This window comes from Myxocyprinus asiaticus, chromosome 11 (genome assembly GCF_019703515.2).
Source record: "Myxocyprinus asiaticus isolate MX2 ecotype Aquarium Trade chromosome 11, UBuf_Myxa_2, whole genome shotgun sequence".
NCBI classification, from domain to species: Eukaryota; Metazoa; Chordata; class Actinopteri; order Cypriniformes; family Catostomidae; genus Myxocyprinus; species Myxocyprinus asiaticus.
Window position 1 is genome coordinate 46,851,445 of NC_059354.1, and position 23,978 is coordinate 46,875,422.

The 23,978-nt window shown below is 35.7% G+C and overlaps 3 protein-coding genes across 4 annotated transcripts in view; 1 reads left to right on the top strand and 2 right to left on the bottom strand.

Moving 5' to 3' along the window:
• LOC127448416 (ceramide synthase 6-like) overlaps nucleotides 1-23,978 on the bottom strand; it is a 427,716-nt gene that overhangs the window by 335,424 nt on the left and 68,314 nt on the right. The gene's annotated exons all lie outside the window — the stretch shown is intronic.
• On the top strand, nucleotides 1,775-9,143 carry LOC127448427 (kinetochore protein Spc25-like). Its single transcript, XM_051710932.1, has 7 exons — nucleotides 1,775-1,914; nucleotides 4,216-4,378; nucleotides 5,270-5,335; nucleotides 5,437-5,583; nucleotides 6,230-6,334; nucleotides 6,465-6,563; nucleotides 7,088-9,143. Exons 2-7 carry the CDS (start codon nucleotides 4,222-4,224, stop codon nucleotides 7,222-7,224), a joined length of 711 nt encoding a protein of 236 aa, XP_051566892.1. The 5' UTR covers nucleotides 1,775-1,914; nucleotides 4,216-4,221; the 3' UTR covers nucleotides 7,225-9,143.
• Nucleotides 9,167-23,548, bottom strand: nostrin (nitric oxide synthase trafficking). Of its 2 annotated transcripts, XM_051710914.1 has the most exons (16): nucleotides 23,498-23,548; nucleotides 23,039-23,124; nucleotides 20,996-21,079; nucleotides 20,803-20,865; nucleotides 20,242-20,323; nucleotides 20,074-20,136; nucleotides 19,714-19,812; nucleotides 19,473-19,598; nucleotides 14,774-14,872; nucleotides 14,105-14,227; nucleotides 13,903-14,011; nucleotides 13,574-13,662; nucleotides 13,309-13,434; nucleotides 12,348-12,597; nucleotides 9,403-9,486; nucleotides 9,167-9,318 (listed from the first exon to the last, which is right to left on the bottom strand). In XM_051710914.1, the coding sequence occupies exons 1-16, from the start codon at nucleotides 23,522-23,524 to the stop codon at nucleotides 9,182-9,184; spliced, it is 1,647 nt and encodes a 548-aa protein (XP_051566874.1). In that variant the 5' UTR covers nucleotides 23,525-23,548; the 3' UTR covers nucleotides 9,167-9,181. The 2 variants fall into 2 exon arrangements, with proteins under 2 accessions (XP_051566874.1, XP_051566872.1); XM_051710912.1 differs by lacking the exon at nucleotides 14,774-14,872 and having other exon boundaries at nucleotides 23,498-23,524.

Consider the following 23,978-nt stretch of genomic DNA (forward strand, 5'->3'; position numbering starts at 1 on the left):
AGGAAAATTCCAAGAACTGAGAAATGCCCATTGGAGACATTCCTTCATTCTGGTGAGTTCTTTCATTCATTCATTCTGGTGAGTAGGGTACATTGGGGCTAAAGGCTCCGCTGGGTAAAAGGCTCCATTGATTTATTTTCTCCCAAAACACTAAATAACAAAAACTAGCACAGTAATTTCCTGAACACCTGTTTGTGACTATGAACTGGAAATTTTTCCTGTTCCATGAGATCTTTGCATGTGGTGTCTACAGGTTGATTTTGAGGCAATTTGATCCCATTATTATTATTATTATTTTTAAATGTTGCAAATTTATGTAGCTCATGAAAATCCCTAAAATTAATACATTTCTTTTGAGACAAAAGGGTGCAGCTCTACACGAGCAAAGGGACATCTTGAAATGAACATCTTAACCCTTTTGCGTCCTTCGGGACATTTTTGGCTTTTTCATTTTTGTTTTTTTCGATAATTTTGGCTGTTAATACCAACGCCATAAATTTAGCCAAAGGTGTGTATTTCTGGGGGAATTTTGATATTTCAACCTCAGTTCCTATAATACAGCTATATAAACAGGGTACACAAAAGGGACCTTAAGGACAAAAATGTCCCCATTGAAACCCATTAAAACTGCAATATTTGATCCCAGTGCCGTTAAAGCATAAAATTATGAATTCTATGATATTATGCTTTCATTCCGGAGCCCTGTCTTCAAAATTAATTAATTTTAATATTTTCCACCAAATGGCACCATTTTTCTCATGTTTAGCCTATGGAGCAAATACATGCTTTTCCCTAATTTTCTGTTTGCTGTATTATAGAGCACTGCAGGCCAATTGAATAAATGATGCAGCTAAAATTGTGTGGGTGTGTTGGTATGGATGTCAGAGTGTGTTTTGTATGTGTGTATTGAGAAATGTGTGTGTGTGTGTGTGTGTGTGTGTGTGTAAAAATCAACAGTGGCATCATGTAAACAAACTGGCATTTAAAGGATTAAAATCCTGAAAATTAATGAATATTTGGTAGTTATGATCAGGTTTTAATCTGACACTGCACAAAAAATTATAATGTATCAAAATCAATGTTGTTGCTAATCATTGACATATCCCGGACTGTGATGATCAAAAAAAAAAAAAAAAAAAAAAGAAAAAAAAAATTCCTCAGCATTTAGTCAATGGAAAATAATCATTTGTTGTATTTATTTATTTATTTATTTTCATAAAAAAACAACAGTGGCATTATATAAACAAACTGACATTTAAAGGGTTAAAATCCTGAAAATTAATGAATATTTGGTAGTTATGATCAGGTTTTAATCTGACACTGCACAAAAAATTATAATGTATCAAAATCAATGTTGTTGCTAATCATTGACATATCCCGGACTGTGATGATCAAAAAAAAAAAAAAAAAAAAAAAAAAAAAATTCCTCAGCATTTAGTCAATGGAAAATAATTCATTTGTTGTATTTATTTATTTATTTATTTTCATAAAAAAACAACAGTGGCATTATATAAACAAACTGACATTTAAAGGGTTAAAATCCTGAAAATGAATGAATATTTGGTAGTTATGATCAGAACTGATGCTGGTTAAAAAAAATAATGTTATTATGGCAGTTTTTTGTCGCGGACATTTTTGTCCTCAAAGGACCTCTGAGTAACTTTTTTAAATTGACGCACAAGGGTCAAAAATACACAATAAATGCTTCGCCTTTTGAGGGAAATAAATGCATAGTTGAATGCAATTATTTAAATGTAATATATATATATAGTCAGCACTTCCACTAAAATGCCACTATTTTGTAGTAATTACTACAAATATGACGTCATTTCCGGAACAACTGTTGACGTTCCTGGCGCGGATTTTTGAAAACAACAAGAATAAATGTGCCTTTATTTTGACTCCACATAACTAGTAAGTAATTTAAATATATGTTGTGACTATTACAACGATATTTAACCAATATTAGCTTCGTCGCAGTGCCTAGAAATGTGAAAAAAGACATTTAAAACGGCATCGGACTGGAGGTATGACGACAAATACAGACACATAATACAGTGTTTACACACTATATGCCCAGTGAATTCGCATGACTTCTCAAATTGCTCGTGATTTAAGTTATTTTATAGAGGTATCATCTAACAAAGAGCAACTTCTAGCCGATGAAATGTTGTAGAGCTGAACATAATTTGAAAATATTATGCTGATTTAAACATATGCCAGACGTGCAATACTGATGCAGAAACTGTTGACTATACACACACAACTGGATAAAACACATATCTGCTCTACCTGTTATTTTTGGGATATTGGGAAATTTGGTCTAGTAATTGAGGAAGAAATGAATCATTTGTTTTAAATAATTTGATGCTTTTGTTGAAATTATTTATAAATGTAGGTTTGTTTGTTTGTTTGTTTTTAAACACCATCCAAACCGCATGTATTTAACGTGCTGTTTCAGTAACTTGATGCCTTAAAAGGCTAAGAAATCCTCAAGCCAATAACTTGTGTTATCTTTTAGACAACTATGGTTTTATATAATATAACCCCTATAACCCTCCCTTTTGTGTGTTTTTATATTATTTTATTTGCACATCTACAGGTATGTACATTGGCTGTCAAAAGTTTGGAGTAATGTACAGATTTTGCTGTTTCGGAAGGAAATTGGTACTTTAATTCATCAAAGTGGCATTCAACTGATCACAAAGTATAGTCAGGACATTACTGATGTAAAAAACAGCACCATCACTATTTGAAAAAAGTCATTTTTGATCAAATCTAGACAGGTCCCATTTCCAGCAGCCATCACTCCAACACCTTATCCTTGAGTAATCATGCTAAATTGCTAATTTGGTACTAGAAAATCACTTGCCATTATATCAAACACAGTTGAAAGCTATTTGGTTCATTAAATGAAGCTTAACATTGTCTTTGTGTTTGTTTGTTTTTTGAGTTGCCACAGTATGCAATAGACTGGCATGTCTTAAGGTCAATATTAGGTCAAAAATGGCAAATAAGAAACGGCTTTCTCTAGAAACTCAACAGTCAATCATTGTTTTGAGGAATGAAGGCTATACAGTGCTTGAAATTGCCAAAAAACTGAAGATTTCATACAACGGTGTACACTACAGTCTTCAAAGACAAAGGACAACTGACTCTAACAAGGACAGAAAGAGATGTGGAAGGCCAGATGTACAACTAAATAAGAGGATAAGTACATCAGAGTCTCTAGTTTGAGAAATAGACGCCTCACATGTCCTCAGCTGACAGCTTCATTGAATTCTACCCGCTCAACACCAGTTTCATGTACAACAGTAAAGAGAAGACTCAGGGGTGCAGGCCTTATGGGAAGAATTGCAAAGAAAAAGCCACTTTTGAAACAGAAAAACAAAAAGAAAAGGTTAGAGTGGGCAAAGAAACACAGACATTGGACAACAGATAATTGGAAAAGAGTGTTATGGATCTTAACCCCATTGAGCTTTTGTGGGATCAGCTAGACTGTAAGGTGTGTGAGATGTGTCCGACAAGACAGTCACATCTATGGCAAGTGCTACAGGAAGTGTGGGGTGAAATGTCACCTGAGTATCTGGACAAACTGACAGCTAGAATGTCAAGGATCTGCAAAGCTGTCATTGCTGCACATGGAGGATTTTTTGATGAGAACTCTTTGAAATAGTTTAAGAAGTTCTGAACATTTTTACAAATTGTAATAGTAATTTTTCATGTTATTAATGTCCTGACTATACATTGTGATCAGTTGAATGCCACTTTGGTGAATAAAAGTACCAATTTCCTTCCGAAACAGCTAAATCTGTACATTATTCCAAACTTTTGGCCGCCAGTGTACATATTCTTACAATTTGATCTCAGTGTGTAAAGGCATGTTTTCATGGCTATTTGCCTTTTTGTAAGGCTATATTGTGGCAGAGTTTGATTCCAATAAATAAACAGACAAACAACATCAAGAATAATAATAATACAAATAATAATAATAATAAAACTAGAAAAATTCACCAATGTATACATTTCCATGACTTTTCCAGGTCTTGAAATTTTAAAATTCCCTAAAATATTTCCTGGTTTTCCTTGATCAGGGGATACAATGATCAAGAATAGATTTGGATTTGATTAGATTTCATTAGATTAGACAGTGTGTAATAATATGCAGTAATCACACCCTGTATTTGACCTGCTGTTGTTTGGTTGGATTTGCAGCTCAGTATGGCATCTATACAAGATTATAATGTGGTGGAGCAGTTCAACAGCAGACTGGAGGAGATCCGGAGCAAACTGCTCGATCAGGCGATAGGAGAGGTGCTCAATGACACGGCTGCAGAGCTCTGTCAAGAACACAGACGCTACATGAAGTCTGTCTTGGGTGAGGAAGCATTTGGTGTATTGAAAGTGTTTGGAAGGACATATAATGATAAGGGTGTTTATATTGTAGGGAAGAGTGAAATAACTAAAATTTGATGTTGGTATTTTTCAGTCTTTTTAAGATATTCAATACACTTGCCCTCATTTATTTTACAAAATGCAAAAATTGCATGTACAGGAAGGGACTTACAATGGAAGTGAATGGGGCCAGTCCATAAACCTTAAACAGATAAGCGATAAGTGATTTTATCACACTAAAACCATGGTAACGTATGATGTTTGCATATTGTGGCTATACTTTTGAAACGATGGGTATTTTTATTTATTTTTTTTTTTTTTTGCGGTTCTCAACATTATGCCACAAATGCTGTTGATTGAGCTTAACTTGTATTGAACTCTTAAAATTCCTTTTAAAATGTTTTTTTTTTTCCTCAGAGGAACCATCATTTCAACCAATCAGATTCAAAATGTTTAATGCACAAAGTAGAATACAGTAAAAATCTAGGCATGTTTTCCAATGAATGTGTTCATTTATATACATCAATATAACAATAGAAAGTAATAAAAGTCAGTATTTATTGAACATCAAATTTTCACACTAAAATGTTTTGAGACATGACAAAGCCACGCAAGAACTTCCGTAGACATTTTTGTGTGGTGCAAACAAAAGATTTTTTTCATTGAAACTTAGTTTGAACTGATTAATGGAAATGAATCAAACTTACCAAAAATACAGATTTTTTTTTTTCTCTTAAGTTTAAATCTGAGATGCTATTGAAATTAATTTTTTAAGGCTCTAATACTTGAGTCGTGGAAATATATTGTGAATATTCAGTGTATTGCCCAGCCCTATTTGTTAGTGTATACATGTTTTTTTTTTTTTTGTACACAGATACTTGCGTAAAGAAATGCAAGGAGGATGAAACCATGTTTGACAGAATACATGCATACCAAGAAGGTGACAAGCACACTTGCCTGACTCTACACAAGTTGCAATTTAATATTTGTGTTGTCTGCAATGGGCAGTAGAATGATTACACTGTTTGGTTTCTTTATTAGATATGAAGGAGAAAACGTCTTTATTGAAAGAGAAGAGGGCTGAACATCTTGAGGTCGTGTCAGAGATTGAAGACAAGGAACACAACAAAGTACTCTTAATTCAGAGGATTGAGAAGCTGAAGAAGGATCAGGCCAAAAACAGGGAATGTGTGTACTGTGTAGTACTTTTTCAGTGACACAGCCTTTACTTCTGTGTGCAACTGACTACACTTTCTATGTCAACATGAAATCAAAATGTACCCTATTTTCTTTAATGCACATTCCTGGTCATGATTCATCGGTGCACTGTATTCCCAAGAAAAAAATTTTTTTCATAATAAAGAGTTTAAATGTATAGTTCATGCAAAAAAAAAAAAAAAAAAAAAAAATATATATATATATTTTTTTTTTAATTATTATTATTATTTATTTTTATATTTTTTCATCATTTACTCACCCTCATGTTGTTTATAAATCCATATGGATTTCTTTCATGGAACACAAAAGGATGAGTTAGGCAGAATATAAGGGACTCAATCTCACTCAAAAAAAAAAAAAAAGAACCAATATTCCAACAAAAAAGCGGCAAGAAAGTCATATTGGTTTGGAATGCCATGAGGTTGAGTAAAAATGGTGAAAGAGTTTTTCATTTTTGCATGAACTATCCCTTTAAGTGAATACGCACAGTGCTCTGCGACATAAAATCTAAGCTAGAGTTTGATTCGGAAATCTTGCAGTTATGTATGTGGAACCGAAGCTACTAAAAATGGATGTCAGTAATTTTCTTTATGTGGTTGTTTCATACCTTTTATAGTGATTCAGTCACAAAATAAAGCCAACAAAGACAGACTGAAGAAGCTGAACAAATGTAAGGATGTCTTTCAAAAACACCTGAGTCTTGAGATCAGAAAAATCCAAGGTAAAGCCTACTTTCTACTTGGCATCACTATAGCATTTGGCTGAATTAATAATGATCCACTGAATACATCATCCACATAAAACTGATGGTAAGGTTTGTCTGTGTACCAACAACATTTGTTTATGTGAAGGTGAGAACCTCCAGTTTGTCTTCAGGAACATCAATCGTAAAGATCCAGACATTGTCCATACATTCCTCCTACAGCTCGATGCAGAGGGCGTTTATCACAGTAAATACTCATCTTTTGATCTTTTTAATTGCTCATTATTGCTTAAAACAGTACACTTATGAATCAAGTCTTTTTGAATTAAACCAATGTTACTTCCTGCATTTGATTATGCCCAAGCATTTCGTTTTTTATAATTACGAATCAGAATATGAGTAGATGACATTAAAGACTTTTGGGAAACTGGCATGTCATGCAGTGTGACATGTTATACTCCATCTAAACAGCATTTAGCTAATTCTTTTATAATGATTATGCCATTTTTATGCCCTTGTATTAATTGAGAGACTATATAGAATATTTGTACTTTAAAAAATGTATTTGTCACACCACATAACCATTTAAGTTGAACTAGTAAAGATTAAAATGATGAAAAACAGTGACCAGTAAAAGCATCTACACTTCCCATATAAATTTATATAAATACTGATGTTGATCATAAATACATTGGCATGTTATACAGCTAACCATATTCTTTTTAAATGAGTTACATTAATTTTAAAATGAATATTATTATTTTTCCCCAGTCATCTCCTGTGATCCTTCTCTAGAGAAAATAGCACATCTAGAGCGCAGACTGCAGGAGACCAACAATTTTTCTGCTTTCCTCGCTAATGTCAGGAGAGAGTTTGTGGCACTTCACAGTAGTGCAAAGATGGCCTGACTGATGAAGTGCTGATCCATCACCACTTTGTGAGATCATTTGAAACTGTCAGAGACCAAGACATCATATTTATAGGCCTTATTATCAAATGTATCATTTTATTTACCTGCATCATCTGTAATTATTATGAGTACATTTTAAACATCTGATTTCAGTTTTTTGTCCATTCATAGGTTGATTTGCATTTTAACAATAAACATTTTTATTTATATATATATATATATATATATATACACACTGGCGGCTAAATGTTTGGAATAATGTACAGATTTTGCTGTTTCGGAAGGAAATTGGTACTTTAATTCACCAAAGTGGCATTCAGCTGATCACAAAGTATAGTCAGGACATTACTGATGTAAAAAACAGCACCATCACTATTTGAAAAAAGTCATTTTTGATCAAATCTAGACAGGCCCCATTTCCAGCAGCCATCACTCCAACAACTTATCCTTGAGTAATCATGCTAAATTGATAATTTGGTACTAGAAAATCACTTGTCATTATATCAAACACAGTTGAAAGCTATTTGGTTCATTAAATGAGGCTTAACATTGTCTTTGTGTTTGTTTTTGAGTTGCCACAGTATGCAATAGACTGGCATGTCTTAAGGTCAATATTAGGTCAAAAATGGCAAAAAAAGAAACAGCTTTCTCTAGAAACTCGCCAGTCAATCATTGTTTTGAGGAATGAAGGCTATACAATGCTTGAAACTGCCAAAAAACTGAAGATTTCATACAAAGGTGTACACTACAGTCTTCAAAGACAAAGGACAACTGACTCTAACAAGGACAGAAAGAGATGTGGAAGGCCAGATGTACAACTAAACAAGAGGATAAGTACATCAGAGTCTCTAGTTTGAGAAATAGACACCTCACATTTCCTCAGCTGACAGCTTCATTGAATTCTACCCGCTCAACACCAGTTTCATGTACAACAGTAAAGAGAAGACTCAGGGGTGCAGGCCTTATGGGAAGAATTGCAAAGAAAAAGCCACTTTTGAAAGAGAAAAACAAAAAGAAAAGGTTAGAGTGGGCAAAGAAACACAGACATTGGACAACAGATAATTGGAAAAGAGTGTTATGGATCTTAACCCCATTGAGCTTTTGTGGGATCAGCTAGACTGTAAGGTGTGTAAGAAGTGCCTGACAAGACAGACACATCTATGATAAGTGCTACAGGAAGTGTGGGGTGAAATGTCACCTGAGTATCTGGACAATCTGACAGCTAGAATGTCAAGGATCTGCAAAGCTGTCATTGCTGCACGTGGAGGATTTTTTGATGAGAACTCTTTGAAGAAGTTTAAGAAGTTCTGAACATTTTTTTCAAATTGTAATAGTAATTTTTCATGTTATTAATGTCCTGACTATACATTGTGATCAGTTGAATGCCACTTTGGTAAATAAATGTACCAATTACTTTCCATAAGAGCAAAATTTGTACATTATTCCAAACATCTGGCTGCCAATGTATGTGTGTGTGTGTGTGTGTATATATATATATATATATATATATCTACAATAAAAATGATTACTATTGAGATGTTTGAATTTTCTTTGATATCTTTTTTTTTTCTTTACTATATTGGCATGACTTTCATGACATTAGCAGCATATAGTATAAACTGAAAACTGTCTATTGTGCTGTTAAAATCACATATAAAGCATCTCAAAGTTATTATATTGGAACAAGTTTGCATGAAATGTGTTCTATCCAAACAGCTATATTTAGTTTACAGGGTTCTGCATGGTCATGGCAAACCTCAAGAATATTCCTTTTAAACCTGTTCATTTTAATGAATAGTTTGAACCGACTCACAATTGTTCTGATTGATTCATTAGCAAATTAGTCCTCACTTTCACGAAATGGAAATTCACTGGTCAAAATGGGCAGAAGCTTCATTATATCTTTCAACACGCTGAGGTCATTGATCTTTACTATCACATGCTCTAAACCAGATCTAAGCTTCAGATGATTTTTCCGCGGTAAAAACAGGCAGCTCTTCAACATAAGTAGAAGGAAAGTGTCCTCTCTGTCCATTCAGCTCCCCAAACCACCAGCCTGTGTCCTCTTTCTGAAAGATATCGAGTATGTCTCCTGTCGGATTAAAGAAGAAAAGTCAATAGAAAGCAGGTGTTTGCTGTGGATCTTTGTATTTAGATTAATTAACTAAACTAGTACCTTCGTTAATGTTTAAATCGTCCTCTCTCTCCGATGTAAAGCTGTATAAAACCTTGCATTTGCCTATACAGCGGAATTCTGCACCTGATTCAAGAATAAAAAAATATGTAAAAAATATTTGTTTATCGATGATGTGTTTCTTTAGAGAGCACATAAGCACTTTCTGATTACACCAATAAACACGAGCTTACCATAGAAAATGCACCATAAATTAAATATTTTTGTGCTTTATTGTGATTATTAAATATTTGTTCTAATTTATAAGTGGTTTTGTTTTTAAGAATTATGATGAACTCTTAAATAAACATCGTCATGGGACCAATCAAGTCATTGAGCTCGGTAGTGTGTGTGAAATGTACACAGCATCATTAGCTTCTAAATTAAACTTTATTTGGAGTTTAGTAGTTCAAGCAGAGGACATCGATTTACTCATAAGACTCAACTTTGCCCCCTGTATTTCACGAAATTCCGCGGGCGAAATACAGTCATCTCAATATGTGTGATCAGGAATTTCCTGATGGACTTCCGGTGGCGAATAACTTCCCTATGCGAATTTCGCGTGGAGTTCAACGCTTTCTTCGCATGCGAATTTTCGCTGTGCAAAGGTAAACGAATAATCTGTTCCTTCACACAGATGTAAGACTGACACAGAATTGTTTGCATTACTTCCGGGAAAGTCAAAGAATTCTGCGAGAACCAACGTCACAAAACTCTCACAAATAATCAAAGTATTATTTAATGTCGCGCACGATAATGTCGCGTCCTTGGACCAGTGGGTGACTTCCCCCTTACACAGAAATTGATACTTTGCATAATGTTGTGGACAATCTCAAAAATTTTGGTGAACTTTGGAAAAACTTTTAAAAAATGCGTTTACAGGAGACTCAACATTAATATGCGAGAATTCCTTCTCTCAGCGTGAGAATCTCCAGCTCTACTGATTGTAAGTTTTTTATATGTGCACCCACTGCTTTGAAGTATTCACTGAAGCTTTGTCATTTGATTGTCAAACATATCCTAAAATCCGTGTTGGATTTTGAAATTATCATTGTGTGCTGTATAACACTTATTGTCAGGCAGGGCTGGATTGGCATACTGGGCATTTTCCCGGTGGGCCGACGCACTTTGGGGCCGATCAGGGGTGGACTGGCCATCGGGAAAACTGGGACTAAGCTGAAATGATCCGCCGCGTTATGCAGAACGGGCCACAAAAAGCGGGGCAGCGATATGAAATCCCGGGCCGATTTCTCTTCCCAGTCCACCCCGTTGTCAGGTAGCCTATACATTTTTTTGAACATTAGCCAGGAATATTCTATCATTTTGCTGTTGCTGCTGTTTTATAAAAAGCAATAAGCCACTCTGCATCTTGCCTGAAACACCCTTTTCCCTGTGTAAAGTATAGAACGGCCTTTTGTTCATTTTTTACTTGAATCATTTTTTTAAAGGAATGTTCCAGGTTCAATACAAGCTAAAGTCAATCAACAGCATTTGTCGCATATTGTTGATTACCACAAAAATAACTTCAAGTCAGTCCAATGTCGGCCATCTTTGGAATGCTCTCGGGAGGCTATTTCCAGTTATGCCAGTGCAGCTCCTGTCTACTTGAATGGAGAAACAATGTAATCTCAAAAATGGTTGGTCAAGATTACGATCAAAGAGCATATTTCAAATCAGCAGTAAAATCTTACAATACTGGAATCATAAATTGTGCTTCTTCTGATTACGCTTAAAAACAAAAAATGTATAGCTGTAAATTGTATAGCTAATGCGCATGCACATTCTCGAGATGAATGACAGGTGATATCTGTATCTAAAAGGTGACTGGCTCTTTTACCTGTAAGGCGGGACTTCCTCTCTATATCTGTTGACCGTTGGAGGCTAGAGTTCCTTGGTTGGGCGTTCCAATTTCTCCCATTCATTTAAACAGAAGTGGCCCGTCTCTGCTAAATAGTCTCTGCTTTGACTCATCCCTTGTTAATTTAATAAATCATGGTTATAGTAAAGCACTTACAATGGAAGTAAATAGGGCCAGTCCATAAACGTTAAAATACACATCGTTTTAAAGCAGAGCCACAAAACGCAAACATTAGGCCTATACATGTTAACCTGATTGTAGTGTTATAACATTTCTGTTCTATATAATTTTAGTATGATAAAATCGCTTTTAGGGTTTACAGGCATTGTGTCACCATGGCAACGAATTTGCAATATTGGAATTAACTTTATCCTGATAAGGTTAGTAAGATTTTTGCTTTTATTTTATAATAATCGAGGAACAAATCAACATTATTTTCTGTGATAACATGATCACACAGGAAGTCAGCATGTTGTTTCTGAGCGTTCCGGTACCCTAAGATTGGCCACATCATGCAGACTCAAAATATCATCAGACATTTTTGCATCGGCTCTTGTGTGTTTATGTTCCTCTGTGGCGTGACTATAAGTGTGTTGCGTCAACAGGGTCAGAGATCCAGGTTCGGATCCCACATAAAACCAGGATGTAATCGTGTTCGAAAAATAAGTGACTTGCATTTAGGTCTTAGGTTGCATTTTTCCCTCTAACTAAAAATTTTACTCCACTGATGGTTAGGTTTAAGTCTGGGGTTTGGGTTGGGTGTACAGTTTATGAAATATGCATTCATCTTCACCCTATTACAGCCTGTACAGCTGAAAACGACTCACATTACAACTCGCTTTTGGCGCCCCTCTGTGGACATTTTCACCCAGAAAATGGAGCTCACACATGCCCTTACGCCCAACAACACTTACCACTTTTGGCCACTGGGGGCAATGTTTCGAATTTCAGTAAGAACAAACCGACTTTAACTAAAGAAAAGTCAACATCCTGTTTCCGATTTCACTGTGAGATCAGTCTGTAAATGCTGTCTATTGAGCTTAACTGGTATTGAACCTAAAACATTCCTTTAAGAATTAAGTTAAATAACCTTTATTCTCTTCTGATCCTGAAAGGGCAACGGTTCCATTAACCGCATTGCTCTGTTGATCATCATCTGTGTTTTGTATGAGGTCAGTCGCTGCAGTCAAGGGATCTTCGTTCGGGATGTCAGGGCTGTTTGTCACACTCTTTGCAGGTCCCTTATAGATCACAGAGCTCCTCTTAGACTGCAGTGATTTAAACTGTGTCATTTTGATCCTCACCGGTCGAGAAAGCTGCACGACACTGTGCTCACAGTCCTGGAGCAAAACGAGGAAAGAGTGGAAAAACATGAACATGACTCACCATCATGTCGTTATGAACATGAATGCTGTTATTTATATATTATTTTTTAGTGGTACACAAAAGGAGAAATGTAACACTCTTTTTCTTATAACCACAGTTTTTCAAGCTTGAAAAAGGACAAAAAAAAAAAAAAAGCCACCATAAAAGCAGACTGTGTGCGACTTCTGAACAAATCTTTCTTTTGAGCTGATTCTTATTTAATGAACCGTTTTGTCCATTTCACGATTCAGAATGATCCAGTTCACTGACTCAGTGTTTCGGTCATAATGGTTTAACATTAACAACAATTTTCACTGAAAAATTACCAAATTACCCAAATTTTGGTTTGTTTAACACCAGAACCTATCGTATGCCTTCAGGAGTCTTGAAATATGATGCACGAGCCGGATAGACTACATTTGGGTCCTTTTTAAGCTTTAAAGTGAATCACTGTCCACTACCATTATTGAAAAGATCAATCAAGATATTCATTTAAGGATCATACACTTTTGGAACAGCATGATGGTGAGTAAATTATGACATGATTTTAATTTAGGGTGAACTATTCCATTAAATGCCATTATTATTTTCAAAACTTTGCAGTGTGCGTGTGGTCAGTAAATGTATGTTGCTAGTGCTTAACAACCTAAACAGGTTATTTTTAGGAGAGGAAGTTTCAAACTCACCTTGTCTTTCCATTTAGTAATGCTGTCACTGAATTGATGTCGGGATTTTGGTTTACCCTCTAACTCTGCCAGACCGTGGTTCAGTTTACAGCGCGTGGCCTCCAGAAGGTCCAGTTTAAGGGTGACCTAGTACCAGGAGAGATTAGTTAAGATATGGATTGTAAAAACATTTTTATGTTATATACCATTTGAATTTTTAAAGGGACAGTGAGATAAAAAATGTTGGTTTCATGAGTGAAATTCATTGACTCATACAGACCATTACCTCTTCAAGTAACTGTTCAGTTTCTTCCAGGTTTTTTTTATTTGAGAAGTTCGGTTGTTCAGTGTATACTTTGAACATTTTCTCTAGTCCTGAAATACAGATCTGTGTGTCAATGTTAAGTTTTTAATGTCATTTACTCTGAATAGTATAGACAAGAAATAGTAAGATGTTTGAAATTATTGGAAATAATGCAAAGATCTTTGTGGAAAAACAGCCTTATTTAAAGTAATTTACTTCATTCTTTTTCTAAAAAAAAAAAAAAAAAACCTTAGTGAAATAAGTGAAAGACCTGCTCTTTTAAAGTGGTCAACTATCTACTAGATTCACACCTTCTCTGTCGCTTTTTGTTTTTATGATGCAGTCCTCTAATCGCTGAAGTTTAGACTTGATGCCGTCTTTTCTTCTTTCTTTTGTCATGATTGTTTTACCTTCTTCCTCCTGCACACACACACACACACACACACAACTATCCATTACACATGAATTCCGGCGAACAGAATTTTTTTCAACTCATTTAATTGAAAGCCTTACAAAATAGTCAGCCATGAGAAATTCAGCTTTGTTATCATCTTCTGTAGCGCCGATGTCCTCAACCAGTGATTGGTCCTTCTCCACATCAACTTTCTTAATGGCCTGATCAATCTGTTTGTGACTCTATCGGTAAAAACATTAAGGAAATGTGTTTTATTAGCATAAAATACTGTCAGTTTAATCACTTCATTTTAAGATCTAATCAAATCAAGGGAATATTTGCTAGTTCTAAAAAAGAAAAGAGATCGTACTTAGAATACGTTCCAGCTCAAGAGGCAATTTGTAGGGAAGGGAATTTAATGATTCTGGTTCAGATTTTGGTTCCACCTAACAATTCCGGTTCCTTAATGATTCCATTAACGATTCATTTGGTACTTTTGAGGAAGCACATCCTGGGGCTATTGCCAGGGCAACCAGAATTATTATTAATAAAGTCAACATAAAATGGCATTCGCAGCCCATTTGACTTCAGTAATTGAAGTATTTCTGAATGAAACTAGATATTCAATTAGGAAAAAATGTAAGGTAGGCGTGATTAATTGCCATGATAAACTGTGCACAATAAAACCAGGAATGTGCACTAAGAAAGTAAATAGGATACATTTTTTATTTCATGTTGACTTTAGTTAGTATTACGTGTAATTACTTTAATAATTTGTTGTTACTTACATGAATGACAGTCTGTGCATATACATTCATGAAGAGACTGTACTTATTCAGCGTGTTGGATAGAGTCTCTATTCTTTGCTTTTCAAGTTCCTGAACAATCTGAAATATGATATATGACATGAGCAGTAACAGATGTATAAGAAATAGGAGTGGGACAATATGGTTGGTTTGATGTACGATATGAGGTTCACGATTCGTTATGATCTCGATTCGATATCTTTTATATCTTTAATCTCGATATGATAACACTTAAATGACAAAGTATGATTTTTTCAAAATGCACATTATAATTTCTCATTAGAATAAAGTTCTCTAATACACAATAAAAAAATAAAAATGTAAACCAAAAATAGGTAATATGCCATTGAACACGCTCCTTTAGCATATTTATCAAAGTAAAATGTATCAATGTAAATAATAAATTAAAACAAATGCATGTTTCCTTGAAGAGTTTCTCAAATAAGTGAATGAATCTCAGTTGCCTCCACGTCTGAGACCGTCAATCTGCGCATCTTATCATGTGGCTTGTTGAGCGCGTTACTGCGGAGACCTAGTGCGTGTGGAGGCTTCACGCTATTCTCAGTGGCATCCACGCACAACTCACCATGCGCCCCACCGAGAGCGAACAACATTATAGCAACCACGATGAGGTTACCCCATGTGACTCTACCCTCCCTAGCAACTGGGCCAATTTGGTTGCTTAGGAGACATGGCTGGAGTCACTCAGCACGCCCTGGATTCAAACTCGCAACTCCAGGTGTGGTAGTCAGCGTCTTTACTCGTTGAGCTACCTAGGCCCCTCCATTCCATGTATTAAAGTTTAATCAATTTCATCATTAAAATAGTGTCTGAAATGAAAATAGAACAGTTACTATTGCCATTGAATTTTTTTAATCAAATAAAGTAAAGATCCCTACAGCATAATCCAAAACAAAAAATTGGACTAATTTTTGTCAAATAAAGTGCTGCACAACAGAGCATCACATTATAAATGAAAACACTGATAAAACTTCTATTCAGTACAACAGCACCCTTGCTTGTGATAAATTGCTTAAATATAATTATTATTATTATTATTACAGTAAATACTCCATTGTACTATACCGTAATATATTTCTGTCGCAATTTCTGTAATTCTACAGTCGAGCTTTTATTTTTAATCAAACTATTTTGACGTGAAAGCTTTTCCAATTCTGTGTTTTTGATGGCAATTTCACATCTCCGGTTAAGTTGTTGGTTATATGGCCCAGTGTGATTTATTAAAGCGCAAAATGCTGCGATTTAATAATATAAATATATACTCTTAGTGTAATGTCATACATATTGCATATATATATATGTATTAATTATATGAGCTGTCACTGTTTGAAATAACGTGTACAATATATATGTATTTGCATTAAGTTTACATTTATTTGTTAAAATTCTGTCATTCACTCACTCTCATGTCAAGATGTGTATGACTTTCTTTCATCTGCTGAACTCAAATTATGATTTTTAGAAGAATATTTCAGCTCTGTAGGTCCATATAATGCAAGTGAATGGGTGCCAAAAGTTTGACGCTACAAAAAGTACATAAAGTCAGCATAAACGTAATCTATATGACTCCAGTAGTTAAATCTATATCTTCAGAAGTGATATACAGGTGCATCTCAATAAATTAGAATGCCGTGGAAAAGTTCATTTATTTCAGTAATTCAACTCAAATTGTGAAACTCGTGTATTAAATAAATTCAATGCACACAGACTGAAGTAGTTTAAGTCTTTGGTTCTTTTAATTGTGATGATTTTGGCTCACATTTAACAACAACCCACCAATTCACTATCTCAAAAAATTAGAATACATCATAAGACCAATAAAAAAATTTTTTTAGTGAATTGTTGGCCTTCTGGAAAGTATGTTCATTTACTGTACATGTACTCAATACTTGGTAGGGGCTCCTTTTGCTTTAATTACTGCCTCAGTTCGGCGTGGCATGGAGGTGATCAGTTTATGGCACTGCTGAGGTGGTATGGAAGCCCAGGTTTCTTTGACAGTGGCCTTCAGCTCATCTGCATTTTTTGGTCTCTTGTTTCTCATTTTCCTCTTGACAATACCCCATAGATTCTCTATGGGGTTCAGGTCTGGTGAGTTTGCTGGCCAGTCAAGCACACCAACACCATGGTCATTTAACCAACTTTTGGTGCTTTTGGCAGTGTGGGCAGGTGCCAAATCCTGCTGGAAAATGAAATCAGCATCTTTAAAAAGCTGGTCAGCAGAAGGAAGCATGAAGTGCTCCAAAATTTCTTGGTAAACGGGTGCAGTGACTCTGGTTTTCAAAAAACACAATGGACCAACACCAGCAGATGACATTGCACCCCAAATCATCACAGACTGTGGACACTTAACACTGGACTTCAAGCAACTTGGGCTATGAGCTTCTCCACCCTTCCTCCAGACTCTAGGACCTTGGTTTCCAAATGAAATACAAAACTTGCTCTCATCTGAAAAGAGGACTTTGGAACACTGGGCAACAGTCCAGTTCTTCTTCTCCTTAGCCCAGGTAAGACGCCTCTGACGTTGTCTGTGGTTCAGGAGTGGCTTAACAAGAGGAATACGACAACTGTAGCCAAATTCCTTGACATGTCTGTGTCTTGATGCCTTGACCCCAGCCTCAGTCCATTCCTTGTGAAGTTCACCCAAATTCTTGAATCGATTTTGCTTGACAATCATAAGGCTGCAGTTCTCTCGGTTGGTTGTGCATCTTTTTCTTCCACACTTTTTCCTTCCACTCAACTTTCTGTTAACATGCTTGGATACAGCACTCTGTGAACAGCCAGCTTCTTTGACAATGAATGTTTGTGGCTTACCCTCCTTGTGAAGTGTGTCAATGATTGTCTTCTGGACAACTGTCAGATCAGCAGTCTTCCCCATGATTGTGTAGCCTAGTGAACCAAACTGAGAGACCATTTTGAAGGCTCAGGAAACCTTTGCAGGTGTTTTGAGTTGATTAGCTGATTGGCATGTCACCATATTCTAATTTTTTGAGATAGTGAATTGGTGGGTTTTTGTTAAATGTGAGCCAAAATCATCACAATTAAAAGAACCAAAGACTTAAACTACTTCAGTCTGTGTGCATTGAATTTATTTAATACACAAGTTTCACAATTTGAGTTGAATTACTGAAATAAATGAACTTTTCCACGACATTCTAATTTATTGAGATGCACCTGTAAGTGTGGGTGAGAAACAGATCAATATTTAAGTCCATTTTTGCTATACATTTTTCTCCTCGCCCAGTAGGGGGAGTATGCATGAAGAATGTAAATCGCCAAAAACACAAGAAGTGAAAGTTAAAGTGGACATTGGCTGTGTCTCGTTTGGAAGGCTGCATTATCCGAGGCTGTCTCGTTTCAGAAAAGCGAGTAGGACACTTTGAATGCAGCCTTCAAATGAGACCTTCTTTCATGGGAATTCGGGGGATGCATGAGGTGTATCCTTCGTGGGCACTCACAACCCACAATTCTTTGCGTCAACGGAAATGTCTAAAAAAAATGATGCCAATTTGCCCGTAAATATGATGTTCAAACGCAAGGAATGTTAATTCCCAAGTTGAAGTACCTCAGTAGATGGGTGCCGAGTATATAATACGTATAATTATATTAATATATAATTAAAGTATTAGACTAAAAGTACACCTGTAAAATCTATTTTCTTTTCTCTTTACATCATTGTAACTCTCCTAAAATTTACCTCATACATTCCCTTCCAAAGGGACATTGTTCCCTTCTCACTCAAAGTGCTCGCGTTTGTTAAAGAGTGGCGTGCTGTCATAGCAACCATGTTACGTTCCGTTTCCGTTTGTCCTACGAATGCTGTCTCATTTAAATGAGGCTTGTTTAAAGGAGGGCACTCGGTATACTGCAGCCTTCAAAGGACGCATCCAACCTAGCACACAGCCTTCGAAACGAGACACTGACTGAGCAGGGAGGAGAATTTATAGAAAACAAATGGACTTAAATATTGATCTGTTTCTCACCCACTGCTATCATATCACTTCTGAAGACATTGATTTAACTACTGGAGTCATATGGAGTACTTTTATGCTGACTAATGTAATTTTTGGGGCCACAAAATTTTGGCACCCATTCACTTGCATTGTATGGAACAAAAGATCTGAGAAATTCTTCTAAAAATTTTCATTTGTGTTCTGCAGAAGAAAGAAAGTCATACACATCTGGGATGGTATAAGGGTGAGTAAATGATGAGATAATTTTAATTTTTGGGTGAACTATCCCTTTAAAGACACATTATTCTTTGAAAACGAATTATGCAGATCTCAACTTTGATGGACACATATTACACAAAGAAAAGTTCTGTTTTAATTTCAAGCACTTGTTGTCACTTTTCAACAAAACAAGACGATTTTCCAGGTATTCCAGTACTTAAATTTCTAAAAGCTGTATTCAAGCTGTATTAGGACCTTGTGCGAACCCTCTAAATAGTGTAGAAAAACCAACAGACAGATTTTGATGTTTGACAGGTCATTTAATTTATGAGCACATGGACAGAAAACAGTGATGCAAATTTCGAATCTTGCCTTGATATGGTTAGTCATTTATTTCGGTTCACGACATTTCGAAATTGGACACTTTGCCCATCCCTAATTGGATAGTGATGTTTATTGTGTTGTATTAACTTGAGAAAAATAGCACAAACCTGGTAGCAGGTTTTCAGTGTGTTCTCTAACTTCAGTTGAATGTGGTGACCGTTCATGTTGGTGTTGAAATATTCCTCATCAACTTTGGCCTGCAGCTCTGCAGATTTAGTCAATCTGTTGAACATCTGGACAAAAATGGACTGGATTTGGCTCAGTTATTGTTTATATTTATGCATACGGGCATTCCCTGGGAATCAAACACATAATTTTGGTGGTGCTAAATTAATGAGCAAAGTTTACCTTTTGTTTTTCTTTTTCTGTACAGATTTGCTTATTTTTTTCAACAAAGCTGAAGAGGGCCTCGTGTTCCCTTGTTAATCCAATCAGTTTCTTTTTCAGCTGTGAAAAAAAATACATCATTTCTGAAAATAGTTACCTATTAATGGCTGTTTACATTGAACGCATTCTTGCATTCAAAAACAGATAGACAGAGCACAAAATGTTGGAACAGAATGCAGGGTCCTCTAGATGTGTTTTTCAAAGTTTAACTGTTTTTGAAGGTGAGTGTCATTTTTCTTTTCCAGCCTCAGCAGTAGTTGTTCAAATTAACGGAAGTCTTGTAAATCTTCACTTTATGATTTTATGGCAGTGTTTCCTTACCTTAATTTGCTCATTCCAGTTTGTAAGAACAAGTTTTCCTGATTTTTCAATGGCATTGTCAAGCTGTGTACAAACAAGGCACATTTTCATTTAACTTGGTGTATGTCTGTGGTCTTGTAAATGGCACTTTGCGCATTTTTATGAGAGAAAAAAAATGGAATTACATACCGGTCGTTTTCTTTTCGTGTGTTCATCTAAGATTTGCCGAATTTCAAGAATAACATCTTGGTTGAGAGCATTTCCCAGTATGCTAAAAGAATAAGTCAGATAAACATACACACCAACCCACATCAATAATAAACTCAAAGAAAACGTAAGAGGTGCTTGGCCATGTGAAACTCACAAAAACAATGCTAGGGCTTTGTGGGTGGTTGCCAGGGTGTTGCTATGTGGTTGCTAAGGTGTTATGGGTGGTTCCTAGGTAGTGGCTCACTTTATAATTTTATTATAAAATAAACAAACCAACGAACTACGTTTTTTTTTTTTTCCCCACCAAGTTTAACCTCAAACCATTAAATCTAACCACTTACACAAACCCTGAACCAAACCGTGATTTCAATAGAAAAATCACCGTTGTGTACTACGAAAGAAAGAGAAACATCACCGTTTTGTATGAGTGTTCTTATGAATTTTTCCTAATATTAACCCCTAAACCTAACCCTAAGTATGAGCCATAGTAATAGTGAACACTGAAATGAAAGGTCTCATCCAGTGTAGTGTCACTCATACCGGTGGGCATCTGCAGAGGCATACATCTCATCTGATATGAAGGACCACACGCGGTATGTGGAGCTGTAAACAGAAAAGACAGTCAATGAGGACAAATGTTAAAGTTTGCAAGGCAAGTGTATCAAATATTAACCAGTGATGACATGACTAAATCAAACTGTAACTAGGGGTTAGCGGGGGTGTGGTCACTCACTTGTCACTCATCTCTTTGGTGACTTTAAGGAGTTTGCCTGCGATCTTCTGAAGTCCTTTGGAATAGTTGGTCTCCAGTTCAGATCTAAATTCAAAGAAAGCAAAAATGTTTTGAGCATAATGGCCTGCATTAGCATTTCTCCAGCTTCTCAAATCAGGTCTTATTCATAAAACACAATCGGAACAAATTTCAGAGTAAATTTTATGTAAAAAAAAATGTGTGTAAATTGTTGCATTTTATACAAGGATGGATATATTTATGGATCAGATTTACACAGAAATACGTTCTGCTCGTGTTTCATGAATAAGGCCCATTAAATTTAGTATTATCATCATAAGTTTTTGAATAAATAAAATAAATTGAAATACTGGCCAGGGCTTAACAGTCAGAATATTTTTGCTGGCCCTGCCAACTTTGTGTTTAGATTTATACTTTCCTTGACAACAGTTTCAATGACTAATATAAACATGATAAATGTTGTTTTTAGCAGCATCCCACCTAACAACTTTGGGTTCCCAGAAAATTCCAGGAATGTTAGTTTTTGGTTGTAAAATAAAACCTAAAAATAACCCTTAGCTAATGTTCTGTTTAAGTTCCTATGCTAATGTTAAAGGAATGTTCTGTTTTTACTGGGATATTTTATGTCTTAGAAAAATACACCAATCAGCCACACCATTAAAACCACCTGCCTAATATTGTGTAGGTCCCCCTCGTGCCGCCAAAACAGCGCCAACCCACATCTCAGAATAGCAGTCTATATTATATTCTTCTTACCACAATTGTACAGAGTGGTTATCTGAGTTACCATAGACTTTATCAGTTCGAACCAGTCTGACCATTCTCTGCTGACCTCTCTCATCAACAAGGTGTTTCCGTCCGCAGAACTGCCGCTCACTTGTTTTTTGTTTTTGGCACCATTCTGAGTAAATTCTAGAGACTGTTGTGTGTGAAAATCCCAGGAGATCAGCAGTTACAGAAATACTCAAACCAGCACGTCTGGCACCAACAATCATGCCACGGCCCAAACCACTGAGTCCAAAATTTTTCCCCATTCTGATGGTTGATGTGAACATTAACTGAAGCTCCTGACCCATATCTGCATGATTTTATTTACTGCACTGCTGCCACACGATTGGCTGATTAGATAATCGCATGGATGATTGTTGGTCCCAGATGGGCTGGTTTGAGTATTTCTGTAACTGCTGATCTCCTGAGATTTTCACACACAACAGTCTCTAGAGTTTACTCAGAATGGTGCCAAAAACAAAAAACATAATGTGAGTGGCAGTTCTGTGGATGGAAATGCCTTGTTGATGAGAGAGATTAACAGAGAATGGCCAGACTGGTTTGAACTGACAAAGTCTATGGTAACTCAGATAACCACTCTGTACAATTGTGGTGAAATTGCAATTCTGAGATGCGGGTGGCTCTACTTTAGCGGCATGAGGGGGACCTACACAATATTAGGCAGGTGGTTTTAATGTTGTGGCTGATCGGTGTATATAGAAACGTAATTATATTTGTTGGATCTTATATTTATGTTCAGTTTTTTTTTTTTCTCTTTGCAAAAATAGGTTGAAATAACAGCTATTATGTAACTCCATGAGGGCAATAAATTCATACACTTTCGCTAAAAAACAATAATAATAATTTTTTTAACCCATTCTGGCTGTCTCACTATTTCAACTAAACCAGCTAGATAACGTTACCTGGTTGGCATATTTAAATCAGCAGAATTCACAACAACAATTAAACAACACATCATGGAAAACCAAATGCTTATTTGGAAAGAGTGTGGATAACTATAGAGTTTGAGAAAGCACAGTTATTTGTCCATTTATCCCCTTTGTCCAGAAACAAGTAAAAAAGTAACTTCTTAGGTCATTAAAATTGTATCCAATACGCCACATTTCAAAAATACTTAATATATTATTTTCTCTCTATTCTCTTCTCTGGTGAATCAAAAGTATATAGGTATTTCAAAGTAGAACAACAAACAAACTGTGCATAACTTGTGAGGTAGTAGTCAAAGTGTTACAGTACCTTTGCTGAAACACAGCCAAAAGCTCTTTACAGAAATATTCTCCATTCTTGGATAGCCTTTTCAAGTCCTGATACAGCAGATTGTACTGAAACATATGGAAATATATAAAGAGCAATAGGCAAGACAAGTTAATTTATATAGCACATTCCATACAATGGCAATTCAAACTGCTTTACACAGGGTAAACAAAGAAATGAGAAAGAGACATGCATGTATACTGTAGAAGTTTAAAATGGTTTAAGAATGTCAAAATGAAGAAGTTAAAATGATTAATTAAGAAATAGATTACAACAAAGAATAAGGAAAGAAAATATTCAGAACAATAGGCCTGATCTAAAGCTGGACCTACAATAAACCAAATCAAATCTGTATACCATTTGTTCTAAAACAGACAGAAATGAAGTTGATTGTTTAACATGTTTGTAAGGGGTAATAGAATGAAACCGGTATCGACTCACAGCACAGCTGCTCAGTGGGTCCTTCATCTTTACACTGGTTGTATGTTAACTTTGCGTTTCAAACTTTGACCCATCTGCATTCTTTAAGAATGTATGCGGAAATAACCTGTGCGCACCTGCCGTTAAACCACCATAAAACTAAAGGAGTGGCGTAATGCAGGTCAAGTCATTGCTTTATAAATTATTGGGTCTTTTACTTTGCCTTAAAGGGATAGTTCACAAAATGAAAATTCTCTCCTCATTTACTCATCCTCAGCAGAACACAAACAAAGATTTTTAGAAGAATATCTCAGCTCTGTAGGTCCACACAATGCAAGTGAATGGTGATCAGACTTTTGTAGCTCCAAAAATCACAAAGGAAACAGAATAAATCCATAAGACTCCAGTGGATAAATCTATATCTTCAAAAGCGATATGATAGATGTGGGTGAGAAACAGAACAAAATGTAAGATCTTTTTTTTATATAAATCTCCACTTTCA